General features: G+C 34.7%; 1 protein-coding gene and 1 long non-coding RNA gene across 4 annotated transcripts; one reads left to right on the top strand and one right to left on the bottom strand.

Annotated features, from left to right (window-relative positions):
* The first annotated feature begins 282 nt into the window (after positions 1-282).
* On the top strand, positions 283-4,854 carry LOC148909856 (uncharacterized). The gene is made up of 4 exons (XR_016120193.1): positions 283-419; positions 689-978; positions 2,342-2,419; positions 4,724-4,854. It is a non-coding gene; the product is annotated as an uncharacterized LOC148909856 (long non-coding RNA).
* LOC116298588 (transcriptional enhancer factor TEF-1) lies at positions 2,425-13,676 on the bottom strand. 3 transcript variants are annotated; one of them, XM_031707105.2, is made up of 14 exons: positions 12,975-13,676; positions 9,762-9,826; positions 9,159-9,194; positions 9,016-9,078; positions 8,636-8,776; positions 8,128-8,295; positions 7,772-7,864; positions 7,000-7,059; positions 6,540-6,602; positions 6,147-6,254; positions 5,969-6,027; positions 5,293-5,374; positions 4,674-4,826; positions 2,425-4,593 (listed from the first exon to the last, which is right to left on the bottom strand). In XM_031707105.2, the coding sequence occupies exons 1-14, from the start codon at positions 13,141-13,143 to the stop codon at positions 4,480-4,482; spliced, it is 1,374 nt and encodes a 457-aa protein (XP_031562965.1). In that variant the 5' UTR covers positions 13,144-13,676; the 3' UTR covers positions 2,425-4,479. The 3 variants fall into 3 exon arrangements, with proteins under 3 accessions (XP_031562965.1, XP_031562967.1, XP_031562966.1); XM_031707107.2 differs by lacking the exon at positions 9,016-9,078 and having other exon boundaries at positions 9,132-9,194; XM_031707106.2 differs by lacking the exon at positions 9,159-9,194.
* Positions 13,677-16,572: the final 2,896 nt, after the last annotated feature.

Raw genomic sequence — 16,572 nt, 5'->3', positions numbered from 1 at the left:
CAAAGCGCATGAAAATTCAAATCGTTTTAATGCGATTTTGGTTGATTTTAAAAGATCTTGTTGTCCCTTATAGCTTACATAATTATCTTATCATTCAAAGTCTATCTAGGAAGCCCTTATATCCCTTATATGGTAGTCTAGTTGAATGTCATTTATTCAGTCAGAGCAGACGTGACCTTGGTTTAATCCACATAATTCCTGGAACAAAGCTTATAATGAAACTAGATTAAACTTAGATTCTAAAAGATTAGGAAATATTATTTACTTCGACATAGTATTTCTTTTTCGGTTGTTGTTAGTGTGTCGGCAGTATTTCATGGGTACTGTGTACGATACGAAACTAGTTGAAATACAACTGTAATACCCTTCATTCATCACTAGACTGACTGGAGCTAGATAAGGGTAACGTCAGGTCAAAGGTATTCCACTCTTGAAAGCAAATGGAATATCACGGAAGTTATTATTCAAAACTGTCATTATATCATTTCTTTCCGTTTTGTTTTGTTTTGTTGTTATTTTTCTCTTTCTTTCTTTCTTTCATTTTTTTCATTTCTTTTTCTTCTTTTTTTCTTTCTTTCTTTCCCTTGAAATCCCTTTTTCGTTTTTTTCTTTCAGCCCATTATTTCTATACTATTTCATTTTGCTGGCACAACTCTGTATCAGTATAATTTGTTACATTTCGTATCAGGATTAGTGCGGGGATGAGTCATGAATGCCACAAGTTCTGACCAGCACGAACCGCAAGCCCTGAAAACGAGATATGAATGGTATAAACGATTGGTTATAGCTAAATGCACAATTACAACAAGGACTGAGCCAAACCACTGTTCTAGCTGTGTGGGACACGGTACACGAGGCATGACCGGATGACCTTGGTGAAAACAGACTGTCAAAAAGATTACACTTGAATGGCTTTACCACACTGAATAGGCCGCCTCATTTGGTGTCTAGTAGACCTCGAGACGAGAGCATATTCTGGTAATCCCATGTTTTTTTTGAGAACAGAAAAGCTAGGGCTCTAACATCAAATTTATATGAACACATGTGTTAATGGGAAATGACCTTTAAGTGCGCAATTAACCGGAAGTAGTCAGTTAATCCAGTGTGTGGGAATTATTTCCGGTAAATAGCTTTCCTAGTACGTATCGTACATCTATTCTAAAACAAAACTGACCCGTAAATATAACATTAACACGTGGCCGGCAATGAAAATAGACAAGATAAGACTACTAAGGATCTGCCTTCGGCACACTACAAAGGAAGAGTAGGGTTCGTTCGATATACCTGATAACGACATTCTCGGTTCCAACTGAAAACCTCAAGTAGCATTTTTGGCCCTTCATGGGACGTTTACTTCTATTAGCCTTTTTTACTGTTTTTCTTGTGTACAATAGCCTTTTTTACTGTTTTTCTTGTGTACAATATGCGCACGTACATGTCTCATTACAACGCTTTAGTCACAACATAGTTAACCAAGCACCGTATCTTATTCACTGTGGTCAATTCCAAGTGATCGGTCAAAAGTCTTCCTAAGGTTTTGTTTTCTTTCTTGGACCCGTAATTAGTTTTTTTCTTAGACATCGCGCATGGCTAACTCGGATATTTGGGGTCCACAAATAGCTCGTCGACTTACCCTCCTGTATGCATGTTGAGACATGAAGGTCAAAGCCCTCTAGCTTATCTATAGTTTACCGGATATCAGCTATAATGTAGTTCAATAGTTGAGATATATCGTGTTATAGACAAATCGATTGCATTTCAGCGGAGGTATTTTGTCTTTTTAGTTGGTATTTGTTTTTCTATTTCTTTGGAATTCCAAATATTTTGTGTACATTGGTAAGGCTTTCTTGGAATTGCGCGCAAACTTCAACAGGGCTGGCCACACCCATGCAAAACAAATAGTAACAAGAAAAAAGTTTGACAATTGTTAAGGAAATAACAAAAAAGTAAATGTAAGGAGAGAATGACTTTTTGGAGAATTATTTAAATGATAAACCAGGCATAAATCTTGGGGTCAGACAGAAGACAAGTGGAAATCTTTTTGTGCGGTTTGTTGTATATCTTGTGAGGTTTGTACATTTGGGGGGGGGGGGGGGGGGGGGGTAAAAATTTCTCTTTCTCTTTCATACAGAAAGACAAGTTTGTAATAACTTTATGTTGATTTGAATTCGAGAGTTTTGTACAGTAGGCACCAAAGTGAAAGTCTTAACTTAAAAAAATATCTTTTTAAATTTCTGAGATATGATATTATCACTTAGAGGGCCACTAGTTTATTAGTTATTTTGTAACTATTCTGTGCTACCCTCTTGAAATAAAGAGTTTATTATTATTTTAATATTAGAGATTGTTGCAGAATTGAAGAAAAGAACCACAACAAAAAATCAGAAAATGAAGTCCTGCAATCAAGGTAAAACTCCAGGTAAATTTGTTCATCAACAGTTTAATAACATTACAAGTTAGTATATATGACAAAATACCACATTAATTAATTATTATTATATTTTACATTTTTTTTTTCCAAAATATCAATCACAACAAAACTTAAGCTCATCACAAAAAAATACAAATTATTGCTCTGAATTTAACTTTGACCTTCACTGTCAGCTAATTATTATGATTACGATTAAATCTTGGAAGTAATACTGGGTGAAAACGTTTTACTAGTTGAGAGAAAAGTATGATTGGAAATCCAAATATTCTGTTCAGCAAATTATTATATTTTCTTTAATCTATAGCTAGAATACCAAGTTATATTTGCCGTGTTTATGGACTTTTTCCCACACTTCAGCCATATCAACTGGAACAATAGCTTTTTTCTCTGTATTGCCTCACTTTCAGCATTTCATGATGAGGTCACTCAGAATATGGCACAATATGATTAAGGTCCATTCACTTTGCTTCATAAATAGCTTGGATTTAACAGTGTAACTTGGGCTTTTATTGAACCACTAATATATTAATAATTAACACTGTTATCAAGACTAAAATGGCTTTGATAAATATTGTTTTAAAATATGGTTTTACTTCAGTGGCGTGAAAAGACTTGGTGCTGTAAAAATATTTCTCTTATGTATCAAAGGGAAAATACTAGTAAAAGTACTTTTTTAAAGGGGTCTTAGGTCTTTTTTCTGTTAACGACAGGGTATGAATGGCGATTTTCGTTAATAATTGTTTTTGGTTCTTAGAAAGCCATGCTATCTATATAAAGGTACAAAGGCTTAGAAATATTATACAAGTTAGAGTGTTTGTACATGCTAAGTAGAATATTTGGAAAAAGCACAATGGCTGGTATATGAAATTTAGAAAACACTTAAAGGTTTGTCTTACAAAGGAAAAAATAACAGTTTTCATTACTTGTGGTGTACGTTGCTCATGTCATATGTTAGAAGCATTAAGAATTCTTTTAAAATATACTTTAGTTGGCTAAATAATTTGCTGAAAAATATGCTAGAGACTATGTAAAAAGTATTTTCAAAAGTTTTGAGTAATGTTTAATGTACATACAAACCTAGAAAACTGGGTGCAGGCATATGCTGCAGGGCTCAAAATAACAACTGATGAGTCGCCAGTCATGATCACAGTCCAACAGCTTAACATTACTGAATCGAAATGACCGGCAAGGCAAAGATTTGACAGGACAAGTCCAAATTCTGGCAGCACATTGTCAGATGTGCGGCCGTTATTTTAAGCCCTGTGCTGCATTCAGGCTAAATGTGTCAAAGCAGTGGCAGATCCGGAATGATTTCAAGGGGGTTGACTGTTACCGAGAAAGGCATCACAAAGCATCCTTTTTAGGTCTTGACTTTATGCTTATTATTTTTCAACTTCAAAGGATGGTGACTAGTCACCCAATTCAACCCCTCCTCTCAGATCCACCCTTGCAAAGATGGCAGACAGTATATACTATAAACAAGTTTGGAAAGTTTTCAAGGAAGTTGATGAGACCAGTGACTAACAAGGGGGACAACTTGTGATACATTTAATGTTAAAAATTAGCGATGACAACTTTCTATGTTGATCTTTCTATGTTATCGCTAGTTTATCGTTAAATGTATAACAAAAGTTTGTTTAATCAACTTGTGTTACAGTCTTAAAAACTTTCTCATATCTGAGAAAATTGTAAAAAATATTCAACCTCCATTTGCGACATCTATAAAACTGTCACAAGGCGTATCTGTATATATTGTCTGTATTGAACACATTTAACCTTTTTTGCAACACAAGCACCATTCTTGCTAACCACTAGGTGTACCAGAAAAATAGATTACTCCAAAAAGGTTTTGCCTACACCTTTTTGAAGCAATAAATGTGTTAATAGAATTATTTATATATATATATATAATAGATATATTTTTATAGTCGTGTACTTTTCTATATGCTTAGACTTTTCCACGCTGAAAGGTCCACACTGCATCATTACTGCAGGCAGAATTCTGATAAGCTTGTGTCTAATGCAGTCCACTTTTGCGCACCTGTTGTTTAGTCCTTGACCAGTCTGTAAATATGATGCTGTGCACCATGCTCGCTTGTTGATACTTCAAATACATATGCAAGGCATAATAAGGTTTCTTGTGTCTCCCGATTGGTTACGACCTACGTAGATAGGCAAATCAATAAAGGCATTTTTAGTGAATATATAAACAAGAATACAGTCAATTTTATAGTTAACTAACCTGTAGAATTGTAAAGTTTTCCAACACACTATTCATCATATATTTTTCAGGTAACTGCTTGAGCTTGTGAATAAAGTTAATCATGTACTCGCACATTGGTGATCGGTGAATACGATACAGAAAACTTCCATTTTCAAAATGACCATATTCTGTCTGCAAATAAACAAATGATCAAATACTCTATTAGATAGTGTTCATCGCCACCACTATCATGTTTATCATCCCCAATCATGACGACCATCACCATCATGATCACCACCCATAACCATCTTCTTGCGATGAATTCAATACTCCATTTCAAGTTCTCTGTTGCTCAGGCTTAACCTTGATTTCATGTAGAATATTCACATGTTCCAGTAAAGACGCGTGGAATTTTAAATCTATTATATCATTGTAGTTGTATATTCTTTACTTTATCATTGGTATTTGTAAAATATATTTTGATTCTCAACTAAGGCTAACCTTGTCAGAGTAAATAAGCCTGTAATCAAGGAACACAGCTGCAGGTATCGTATGAATTCCACAATGGTATTTTGAAGTTCAGTAATAATTTTTAGACAGATCTCAAACCCTCAAGGGAAAATACTTGAAATATTTTGGAGACTAAGTTGGCACATACCTCTACTTTTTCAACAACTTGTTTTCCAAACGAACATACTTTAGTGGAACAGGTGATTGTCATATTCTCAGAAGATTCATACCTGGGAAGAAATGCAAAAAATTAGTATCAAACAAACCATAGAATATTTTTATCAAACTAAAATATCTCTGGGCTAATGGAATAAGTTCAGCGATGAAATGGGGGACCCAAGAGGTGAGAACAGACAGCAATACCATCAGGGCTTAAAATAACAGCCAGATATCAGGCAATGTCCAGCAAGAATTGGGGCTTGTCCCGTCAAATCATTGCCTTGCTGATCATTTAGACCAGTAACGTTTAGTCAGAAATAAGGTATGACTAAAATAAAACTAATTTGGCCTGTGATAATGACTAGCGACTGATTGACCATTATTTTAAGCCCTGTACCACTACACAAACTTTAATCTCTTGACTGCTTTCTCTCTTTTTTTAGTGACTTTATTGGGTAACAGCTAAAAGGTTTGAACATGTGCTTTTCATGTTTTTGTGTCTAAACAACTTATAAAATAAATCTTGTTGCTTTTTGGCCTTGCTTGGCTTTACAAGAGACTGAGCCAACTTATGACTAACAGAAGCCAGAAAACTCTAACATCTTGGCCATAAAAATAATAGGTTTAGTAGGGGAGGGGGGAGAAGGAATGGTTGTCTTTCTTACGTGCTAGAAACCCCGTAGAATGCTCCAGCTTCATCATGAATACTGGTGTTTAAATCAGCCTGTGGAAGCAAAGAATAATATTACTATGTAATCCTAGTTAGGAAATGAATGAATCAATTGGAAAAAATGCACACATAGGGAGAAAGAAATTGTGAAACAAATCACTTAAGTAACTTACCCAAAACTTAACCAAAAAGAACACAGGTTGCGGTCCTTTGTCATATAATTCTTTCAGGCCACCTTTCTTTTCTGGAAACTTGTCATAAATCTGTCTGATGTCTACAGCCTGTGATGAGGAAGGACAGAATGAATTATTCTAAGACTTATCTGGGGACAGGTATTGTATGTTATGTTTTGATTTCTTTGATGACAGTCTTATATTATACCTTTTTAAACCTAGTTTAATTCATTCTTTACTACAACTAGCACATATTCCATTACATATATATATTCAATTGAAATATAAACAATACAAATGTAAACAACTTATTCATTAAATTGGTGTGTGAAATAAAGAATCTGAATCTGAAAATAAAAGAGTATAAGGAAAAGACAAGAAAGGTTGATTTACCTCAAGAAGTGGATCTGTAAAGTTAGTGTTTGGTCCCAAGTGAACAAAAAGGTGTTTATGATACTATAAAGAAACAACAAAATGTTTTAAAAATAATACCTCCCATTATAAAATCAACAAAATAAAGTAATGTGCATTTGTGTGTATATATAGCAAGTACACATAGCTTTAACAACAAACATTTGGTATAAAAATGCTTAAAAAATAATAGCAGGTCATTGGACATTCTAAGGCCAAAATTAATACTTGTCCCACCAAGCACCTCTTAAGGCTGGTTCTCTTGACCAATAACATTGACTGGTAACATGTTGGTAACATGTTGGTCAGTGCGCTATGCATGGCTGGTCATCATGTCTGGCCGTTGAGAAGCCACTATCTTAAGCCTGTCAGTTGATAATATTACTTTATTCATTTTCATTAATTATTGCTATATTTAATAATGATCTTTTTTGTTACTTACAGTTTCTGGGTCCATTGTTTGCTGTTCTAGAAATGCAGAAAATTCTAGCAAGCGTAGCGGCTGTAAAGAAACAAATAATACAACCCATCCACAATTAGACAATAATTTCAGTTTGCCTTCTGAGTACCATGTGTAATGAGTTCTTCTGTGAGGTTTGCTCTGCATGCACTACTAGCTATATTGTATATGTAATATATACAATATGAGTGGCCGTGTTGTATCAGATATACAACCACGAGCTGAAGGCAAGTGATTGTATATCTGATACAACATGGACATGAATATTGTATATTACTTATGAAACGTCTAGGTGTATACATTCATGTTCTACTATAATTTTAAAGATAAAATTGAATTTGGCTAAGAAAATTGGAGTTAAAGTTTATGCAAATCAGGACGATTTTGTATCAGATATACAACCTCCTCCACAGACAATGGTTTCTATTGTGTTTTATATGTTGAATATTTGCAACACTCAACTCACATATTGATTTTCATGGACGGAGAAAAAAACAGATAAATCTAGAGGAAGACCCTTGTGGCAAAAAAAAGAATTTTACACCAAACTTGACTCTCTTACTCCTATATAAATAACTAACGTTTGCAAAATAATCCTTGCAAACTTTTGTACTCTGTGTTTAAGTTTCCTCTTTTTCACTTATTATAAACTTAACCCACAGTCGTGGTTTAGTTGAGAATAATCATTTATGGCATTAAATGAACAGGATGTGACTTTAAAATATGGCATTAGTCTATGTTAACAATATATTACCATATGAGAAGCCTGTCTGTTGCTGTTCCAGGATGCATGACCTGTTGGAGGACTCGTAACTACTGTCCTTGTGTCTCCATAAGTTGTACTTCTCTATAAAACCAACAAAAAGTAAAACAGTTATTCCCACTATTAAAAAAGGTGAGTTTATTTTTCCTGAAGCATTTTAGTCGTAAGCAAAGAAAATAATGGTGATCAGAGCTTCTAAGTGTCAGAAATTGGTATAATTTCTTTAAACTTTTACTAAATTAAATGTGGATGTAATAGAATGGTATGGAACGGGAAATGATAAATTATCCCCAAGCTGCAAGTATGGGCAATGTGAGAAAAAGAGCAGCTTTCAAGCAAAGACTTACCACTATTTCATCCTGTGAGTTGACGACAGCACCAGCAGAACTAGCAGCTGTTGCTGTGGAAACTACACTGCCTGCTTGCATACCAGGCTGAATAGGACTGCCGTAAGGTGATTGATTGACAGATCCATAGCCTGCTGCTTGCTGGTTGGAGCCTGGTTGTTGCCAGTACTGAAAACAAATAGGTAAAAACATTAGCAGGATATATAAAAATGAAAACACATTTTCTTCTAATAATAAAGATATAATAATAAACTATTAAAACCCTGTGATTATCAAATATATTCCCTTAGCCTTTACCCTTGACATCGATAGATTTAGGTAGTGTCAATAGTGGCAAGCCCCCTCTTAGTTAGGGATTTTTATCCCTTTTTAAGGGGGGGTGGGGGGGACTTCCTCTTCTTTTGGCTTGCATAGTAAGCTTTGGGATTCTCCTAACTCTACAAGTTTGTAACTAAACCTCATTGGAGTTTTAAAGAGGTATTAACAGAACTTAGTTAATTGATGTTACCTGGTAAGACTGATTATCATTTCCACTAAAACCAGAAGCACCACCAGATGTATTTTTGTTGTGTATAACAGAAGCAGAGACAATTTGTGCAGATGACATAGAAGCCATTGTCTGTAAAGCCTTGTCACGAGCTGCTTGGTCCTTGAATAAAAAGAGAAACCATAGTTAATTTTACTTTTCATAAAATAAAAATATCCTTGAAAGAATTGTTTGAGCAAATTTTTTTACTTATCTTTCTACTTTAGAATTAAAATATTTATTTACAAGAAAAAGAATGTTCTTCTGTTAATTGAAAACCTTAGATTTTTATGTTTTCTGTTACCTTAAGGACTTTTCTTAATCCTTGAAATAATAAACAGTTTTTTTCCAAAGTAACCAACCTTAAATTTTCCTTGGATATCCTTTGCAGTTTTTCTTGCTAAGACTTGTATGTGACTTGAAACCTATCGCGGGGTTAAATATACGAGGAAGAGTGAATATAGGGGATTAAACAAACCTTAATCTTTCCTTGTATCTCTCTTGCCTTTTTCCTTGCTAACACTTGCAAGTGGCTTGATACCTGAGATATTAAGGGACAGGGATACATCAACCCTGGACTACTGCACCATCCACAGGGCTCCCAATAGTCACCCTTCTAGAGGTAAATCAAGTGATGGGATGTTAACCCTTGTCAAATCCACCACAGGGTTCCCATCATCAAGATTAACTTTAATGTTAGTCAATCATGCCAGGGCTATAGATAACAGCTGGTCAGTCATGATAACCAGCCAAATTACTTTTATCTCTGTTATACCAACAAGCTAGGGCAAAGATTTGACTTGTCAAGTTCCAATTTTAGCCGGACATTGTCCAGTGACTGACAGTGATTTTTAGCTCTGCACGCAGACATTAATGCAGTACTGAATCCTCTAAAATCTTCTAAGCTGATCTTAGTCATTAACTAACACATTAATTAGAATGTAGCATATTGGGCTTTGCTGACAACCCATTAAATTCAGAAAGACCCAACAAGCTATATCTATATGTGAATTACAAGAGTCGAACCTGAGATCTTAATAGTAAAAGCCTAACATTGACTTAAAAAAACACAGACTATTGATTTTTAAACTTTAACCTCTTGTCTAACCTGTTTTCTAGTCCTAGTCTTGCCAGTCCTGAGCTTTATATATCTTGCAATCAGTTCATTCCGGCCTGTAAAAAAAGAAATCAAAATTAAAACTATTACTATTATGTTTTTGATGTCCTTTGACAAAAAGAACATAGAACAGGGCTAAATAATATATAGGTGAGAGTGCTGAGAATAAACTGGTTCACATGACCACTTTAGTCCTATCTCTACACAGTTTTATTATTACCAACCAAAATTGGATGGGCTTAAAAGAACCACTGAGGATATGAAGACAACCCAGCAGTGACCTATACCCTCAGTGTCTGCAACTTATACTAACCACCTCTTATGATTGCAAATTATATTTAAAGCAATCTAAATGTAAAGCATCCATAATGCATTATGCTATATATATATATTATAAATCATTATCATTAAAACCTAATAGCCTTGAGAAAAAAAAAATATCAGAACATCAATGAATACTCTACTTATGCATTGAAGTTGCCGTGATATGCTCATTATCCAAAATACTGATTACTGTGTTCCCTTAAGTTTGTTATGGAGAAGAGATTCCCTGTTTTCTATAACAGAGTATCGGAACAAACTTCTAACTAAAGCCACACTTTAGATAATCTAATATCACATGGATCAAAGACCATATTCTCTCATAAAAGTAATTACATATTTCAAATGTTGAGTTAGGAAAACGTGGAGTTGTATCAAGAAGTCTTTTTTAGCAATTTAAATGGTTAAATTGCCTATGCTAATATTCTGATATTAATCGATGACAAAGGTCTATAAATGTATGTAATTGTTTTTGAAAAAAAACATGACAAGTAAGTAAAGTGGCATTTTTCTTTTCTTCAAAAAATATATATGAATTTTCTTTTAACAAATTAGAATTATAAAATCATGCTTACCTGGATTAATTTAATTAAATATACTTGTTTTATTTGTATTGTGTGGCAAAGAATTGACCTAAAGATAATGACTTATGATTTCAAAGTCTGTTATACAAATCTTATAATAACTTCGAGCAAAAAAAATTTGAATTTAAGGTTTTTTTGAACAAATCTACAAGTTTTTCTTCAAAAATACTTTAGTCAGTGTTTTGTAGCAATTTCAAAAACAGTTTTTCAATTAATGAGCAATTAACTGTATACTTTTGGGCGCCTTTTAGTTACCAAGCAATGGTGGTTTTAAAGTAGTAAGACAAAAGCTTTTTAAAATCTTGAAATAAAAATCATATTCTAATTACTAGTACTCTACCAGGGACACTTTTCTCACCTTTTAAAATGTCTTACCAAATTTTCAAACTTGTTGAAAATATTTTTCAAAATTAATAGAATTGAATCAATATGCATATCATTTTTCTTATACAATAAAAGTTAGTTTGAAGGTCAAAACAAGTCGGAGAAGAAAACTAAATAGCTGAAAGCCACTATTTTATTATTATAAGAAAAGAAAATAGCTTTTCTTTGGTGGAGCCATGAAAAAGACAATACCGTGGATGTTCTTGGAATTTTTATCTTAAAAACCACTTCTGATGACTGCGATTAAATGATGCACCAAACAATCAAAATGGGAAATTAATATATTTATGTAAAATATTGAAATTCAACTAAACATCTAAAACTACTTATAACACTTATCAAAATTTCAATTCGAGTGAAATTAGAAAGAGTATCAGGAAAAGCCTTTAGGGTATTCCTTAAGAACTGAATGGAAAAACAAAAAAACAATAAACAATAAATTTGAGAAGGCTTCCCTGATTATAAAATATCAAAAGAGCAACAACATCTTCAGATCCTAAATTTATCAGGATTATTGCAGTAACCTGATTTTAGTTTAGTTTGGGTATAAAATTAATCGATGCACTCCAAGAATTGTATACAGACGAAAGTAAGACAAATGTACTTTACAAGAAAGTAATATTCTGAGTGATAACTAATGAAAAATTACCTAGAAGCTGCAATCAAAAATGTCTTAAAATAGGAAACATCAACACTAGATTCCTCTTATACAGGAAATTACGCATTTCTCTATTCAGTTTACTTTTTATTTGTAAGCTTCACTCAAAATCTAGGTCTCTAGGCAACGACTTTCGAGCAAAGGACAGATTTTTTAACTTTTACAAAACAATATGTTAATTTCAAGAAAACCATTCTAGTGTCTATTGTCTCGTTCTTCACGCCAGCGAATGTTATGACCATTTTTTTTAAGCTTACAATATTTAGTATATACCAGGTTTTATACCTAGATATTATATTCTATGGGGTATTCTGTGTAGCTATTCCAAAGCGTTTGTTTAATTTTTGTTGTAGTAGTTTTGCAATGTTAATTTGGAACGACTATTGAGTATGAAATCTCTTTCACAGTACATGTGGCATAATACAAATTGATCCCAAAGCGGAAAAAAAAGTTACTCCATCGTCATTCTATGGATCTCAGAAATAGTTCCTCTGAGATAACAGTGTTATTAATATATTAAGTTTATTCGAGGAATTTTAAGAGCACTCTATTTTGAACTGCGATTTCTTGGTATTCTAACCGAACCAAACTCGCCAAAGCCGGTTAACAAATGCACATAAACGCTTGAATATTTCTCCGTGGTATAAAAGAATAATATCACAAAGTTATTCACAAATAGACAAGAGCTTAAGTCAGCAATAAACGCGTTGATCATTTAGCCACAACATGAAGCTTTGGTATGAAGGTTAATGTTTTGGCATAGCGAACATATTTGGAACAGTCTTAACAAGTCTCGCATAATTTAGCGATTGTATGCGGAACGCAGTAAGTTCAAAGCACGCAAACATCTTCTTTCAAAGCCCACAACTCGGCCATAATTGGAGCAGAGCAACTCGAGGTAAGGTTTCGGAGCAGTATTCAACAGGTTTCCGAGCAGACGCTAGCGATCGTGGAATTACAGCAATATCAACGAATGATTTATTATCTAACAACAACGTGAATTGGCTGTTCATTTATGCTTCGCCGAGCTAACAAGCAAGCTGAGAATCTTATACGACGATTAAACGTTTCTAAAGCACCGTAGAAGACCTACAAAGTGACTTTTCAAATGGAATTAGAAAGATAAAGGGAAGCATATATTCTGGCGGTTGCCCCACGGCTAAGATTTGATGGTGTGCAAGGCTACAACAACCACAATCACCAACCAAAGAACGCAGGAGAAGAATTTGAAAATCGTAGTTTGTTTGCTTCACTTACCATACATCTTGCCCTCATCAGACAAAATAATTTTTCTCCGACCACATGGCGGATAAATGGCCAATGCTTCTTGGAATGATTGCTCAATATCAGGAGACCAAACTCCTTCTGCATCATTCGCCATGTCGGCTGGACTTTTGGCTTTGCCTTCATCGGCTGAATTAGTCATATCGTCGTTTGACTCTTGGTCCGAAATCTTGGCGGTTTTAATGAAAATTCACTTAAAATTAAACTTGTTTACCCCGATGTGGGCTGGAGATCTTGCGCTGAACTCAGATATGAGCTGAATTCTGGATCGACAATCTTCGAATCCGGAAGAACAACTCTCGAAAAATGCTAAAAATTTGAACGATTCAAGTCTGCGTCCTACAAAGTGTTTTTTGGCGGGGAACTTCTTGACTTGTTCAATGTTTCTCAAAGACTTTGATCACAACTGATGAGCTCTCGAGAATTCTCTTTGTAGTGGCAGAGCTCGTAAACCTTATCGCTTTGGGTAACCTAATTCGCTAAATGAGTCACAACAGAGGATTGATTTGAGCTTCTGCAAACCAGAAGCGAACAAAGAATGTAAGGAATGAGGGAAACTATGTTCGGCGCGCCCACAAAAGAGCTCCAACATTACCCGCTAGAGGGGGGTCCGCCACATTTGCTCGACTGCTCTCTTAACCTTAGAGGAATTCAAAACTCGCTAACAATATGACCAAATACGGAGAATCCCAACTGGCGGGATATTCGACATCTCGGTCGTTATAATCTAGCATCTTCTGTTACACATCTCTCGAGGGTCTCTTTTGGAATGAATTTGGGGCCTATTTGGTTGGATATTTGTAAAGCAAGGGAACATATCGAGGAGTATTGGACTGATGGGTGTTTAAATTCTCCTCTCGTAAATGACAGGTTCTTTGCCCAATTTGGAATAATTTATACAACACGTCATTCCAAGCATATTTAGTTATAGAAGCGTTGTGATTGGCTGGATTTGATAACACCTTTGTAAACATTAATATATACTTTGTTAACGTTATTAAACATTGGGGGAAAAACATATTTTTTAAGTTGTTTCAAACAAAAGAACAATCAGAAATATTGCTACAAAATTTAAGAAAAAGTATATATCCATTTGAAAAAATTTTTTCAGTACAATTTTCATAGTTTTTGACAAAAAGATAGAGTAAACGTGGCAATACTTAGCATGATGACTTTACTAATTTCTTTTTAACTTCGTTAAATTGAGCCCCTCTCAAAAACTTCCCAGCCTTTAACAAATGAGCTGTAATCATGGCTTGATTTCAATAAAACTGAGTTATCCTAGAATGATCAGTCGCTATGGGACTTCAGCACTTTCTTCCTTTTTTCCCATTTTGACGCGTTTACAAATTTTAATTTTTCAAACGGGAGATTCAGCGTATGAGACAATGTAATATTTATTCTCTGAACAAAACGTAATTTACAACTTCCTATAGTTTAGCAATTTCGAATAGTGCACGATTATATATATTTTTAAATTGTTAATATGTGTATTTTCTTTTTCTTTTTCTTTTTCTTTTTCTTTTTTTTCTTTTTTCTCTTTTCTTTCAAGATCTAATTACAGTTGCTCTGAGTGTGTATGGAATTTTCTATCTATTTAAATATATTTTAAATTCAGAGCCGAGAAGCTCGCATAATTAAGGTTTAAAGTCATAGAAATTATCATGCAACGTGGTTTGAATCGTGCGCAAAAGAAGGCAGCCATTTTCTTTTTTCTTTTTTGGACCAAAATTGCTCACTGCGTACCAACTCGGTCTTTTTAAAACACCTCAAATATGAAAAACATCCATAGTATTACCGCTAATCCTTTTAAATTTAGACTTGATACCGTTATACTTAATAAGCTTGAGGTTATTTTGAAGAAGATCTAAACCCTCTATATGTGGTCTTTCATAGACTATGAAATTGTGTCTAATTTCGTCTAACGAGAAACTACCAAAGGGCATAATAAGAATAGACCGCGTTGAAAGACTTGAATGCCGAAAGAGAAATGAAGGTCACGGAGAGAATCCCAAGAATGAGGGATTGTCTATATTTCTGAATCAAGTCTTGCACTCTTTACTTCAATTACGTAGGTTTTTGTAAGACGATAGCAAAACATATCACAATTACCAATCAAAGGTGAATATCCTTTTACATTTTACCGAATATGGAGACGTTCTCGATGCTAAATGCGTCATTCTTAGTCCGACTAAAAAGAGCAAGATTATTTTTTTATGGCCTTTAAGAGTTTTTCTTATATTTAACGTTTTTACATGTTTTATTTTACTTATTGGCTCCTAGGAAATTGCGCGGGTATTTTTGGCGGGGGAAGGAAGGAGCCACGCACTGATCCCGGCCGAAAAAAGAGTTCTCTCTCACGTACGCACTTCAGTAGATGGTTTAAAAAGCTATTCATAAACCACTTGTAATCAAAGAAACACAAAAGTCTTTCTTTAATTTATAAATTAGAAAATTTTAAATACAAAGTGAGGCATTTTATTGAGCAAGGAAAGTGTTTCTTAGCAACGCTAAGCATTAATAACCAGAGAACTGAAAAAGAGAAACTTTATTACAGCAGAATTTTTACGGTAAAAAACTAAAGTAAGTAGTGTTCAGTTGGAGTGTCAAAGTCGAAGTGATGTGTGAACGTACTGACCGCATAAAAAGAAGAAGACTGAGCCGACGACACAACGACGGCTAACAGCTGGAGTCTTGTCGTTGCGCTGCATCCGAGGAAGCAGCCTAACTATAGTTGCCCTGCAGCGCGCGCGCATTGCGTACGATCGGTTTTATCGAAGGCGCCCGGAATAAACTGATCCTATGCTTCTTCAGGCTTCTCATTGTTTGTTTGTTGGTTGGTTGGTTGGTTGGTCTGTCTGTCTGTCTGTCTGTCGTCTGTCTGTCTGTCTGTCTGTCTGTCTGTCTGTTTTTGTTTGTTTGTTTGTTTCTCTCTTTCTGATTGGTTCATTAAGGGAAATCAAGGGTGTGGCCTGGAGTCTCGAATTCGATTCCTGACTTGACATCCCATGGTGCCATGTGAATAAAGATTGTTAGGTTTCTCCCTCGAATAATCGGATTCGAAGGCTATTCTCCTGGGTTCTCAAGTTTTCCTCACTAGGCCTTTGTGATACCTAACAAGCTAAATTCCTAATTGGCCTAGTTCGGCGATCTGTTTTATTATCAACTTTATTGGCACTGTAGGAAGAAACAATGAAAATGAATAAATATATGATATAGATATATATGTGTACAAATAGCTGACCAAATATAAAATATAAAGGCTTTTTTAACGGGATTTCAGTTATTTGGTAAGACTGGCAAGCTGTAATTCTACTCAAATTTCACAACCAATTACTGCAATGCAATATCAGCTTATCCGTGATTGGTTCAAAAGTTCAGTCCAATAAATCAGTGTCGCATTGTGGATTCCGCATGGATACCGTTACCGTACATGTACGTTTGCGCAAAGCTACCTGAGTGAAAGCTCTTCCCACCACGGCTGAAAACCGACAAGACAGATGGACCACCTTCCAGTCCAACCAGATGAACGACTAGCAGTAGCGCTAGCAGTCGAAACGTCGTGGTCCTC

This window comes from Actinia tenebrosa, unplaced genomic scaffold (genome assembly GCF_029948245.1).
Source record: "Actinia tenebrosa isolate PJP-AT-01 unplaced genomic scaffold, QUT_ActTen_1.0 PGA_scaffold1__47_contigs__length_23844297, whole genome shotgun sequence".
Classification (NCBI taxonomy): domain Eukaryota; kingdom Metazoa; phylum Cnidaria; class Anthozoa; order Actiniaria; family Actiniidae; genus Actinia; species Actinia tenebrosa.
This window is presented reverse-complemented; position numbering and strand designations above follow the sequence as displayed.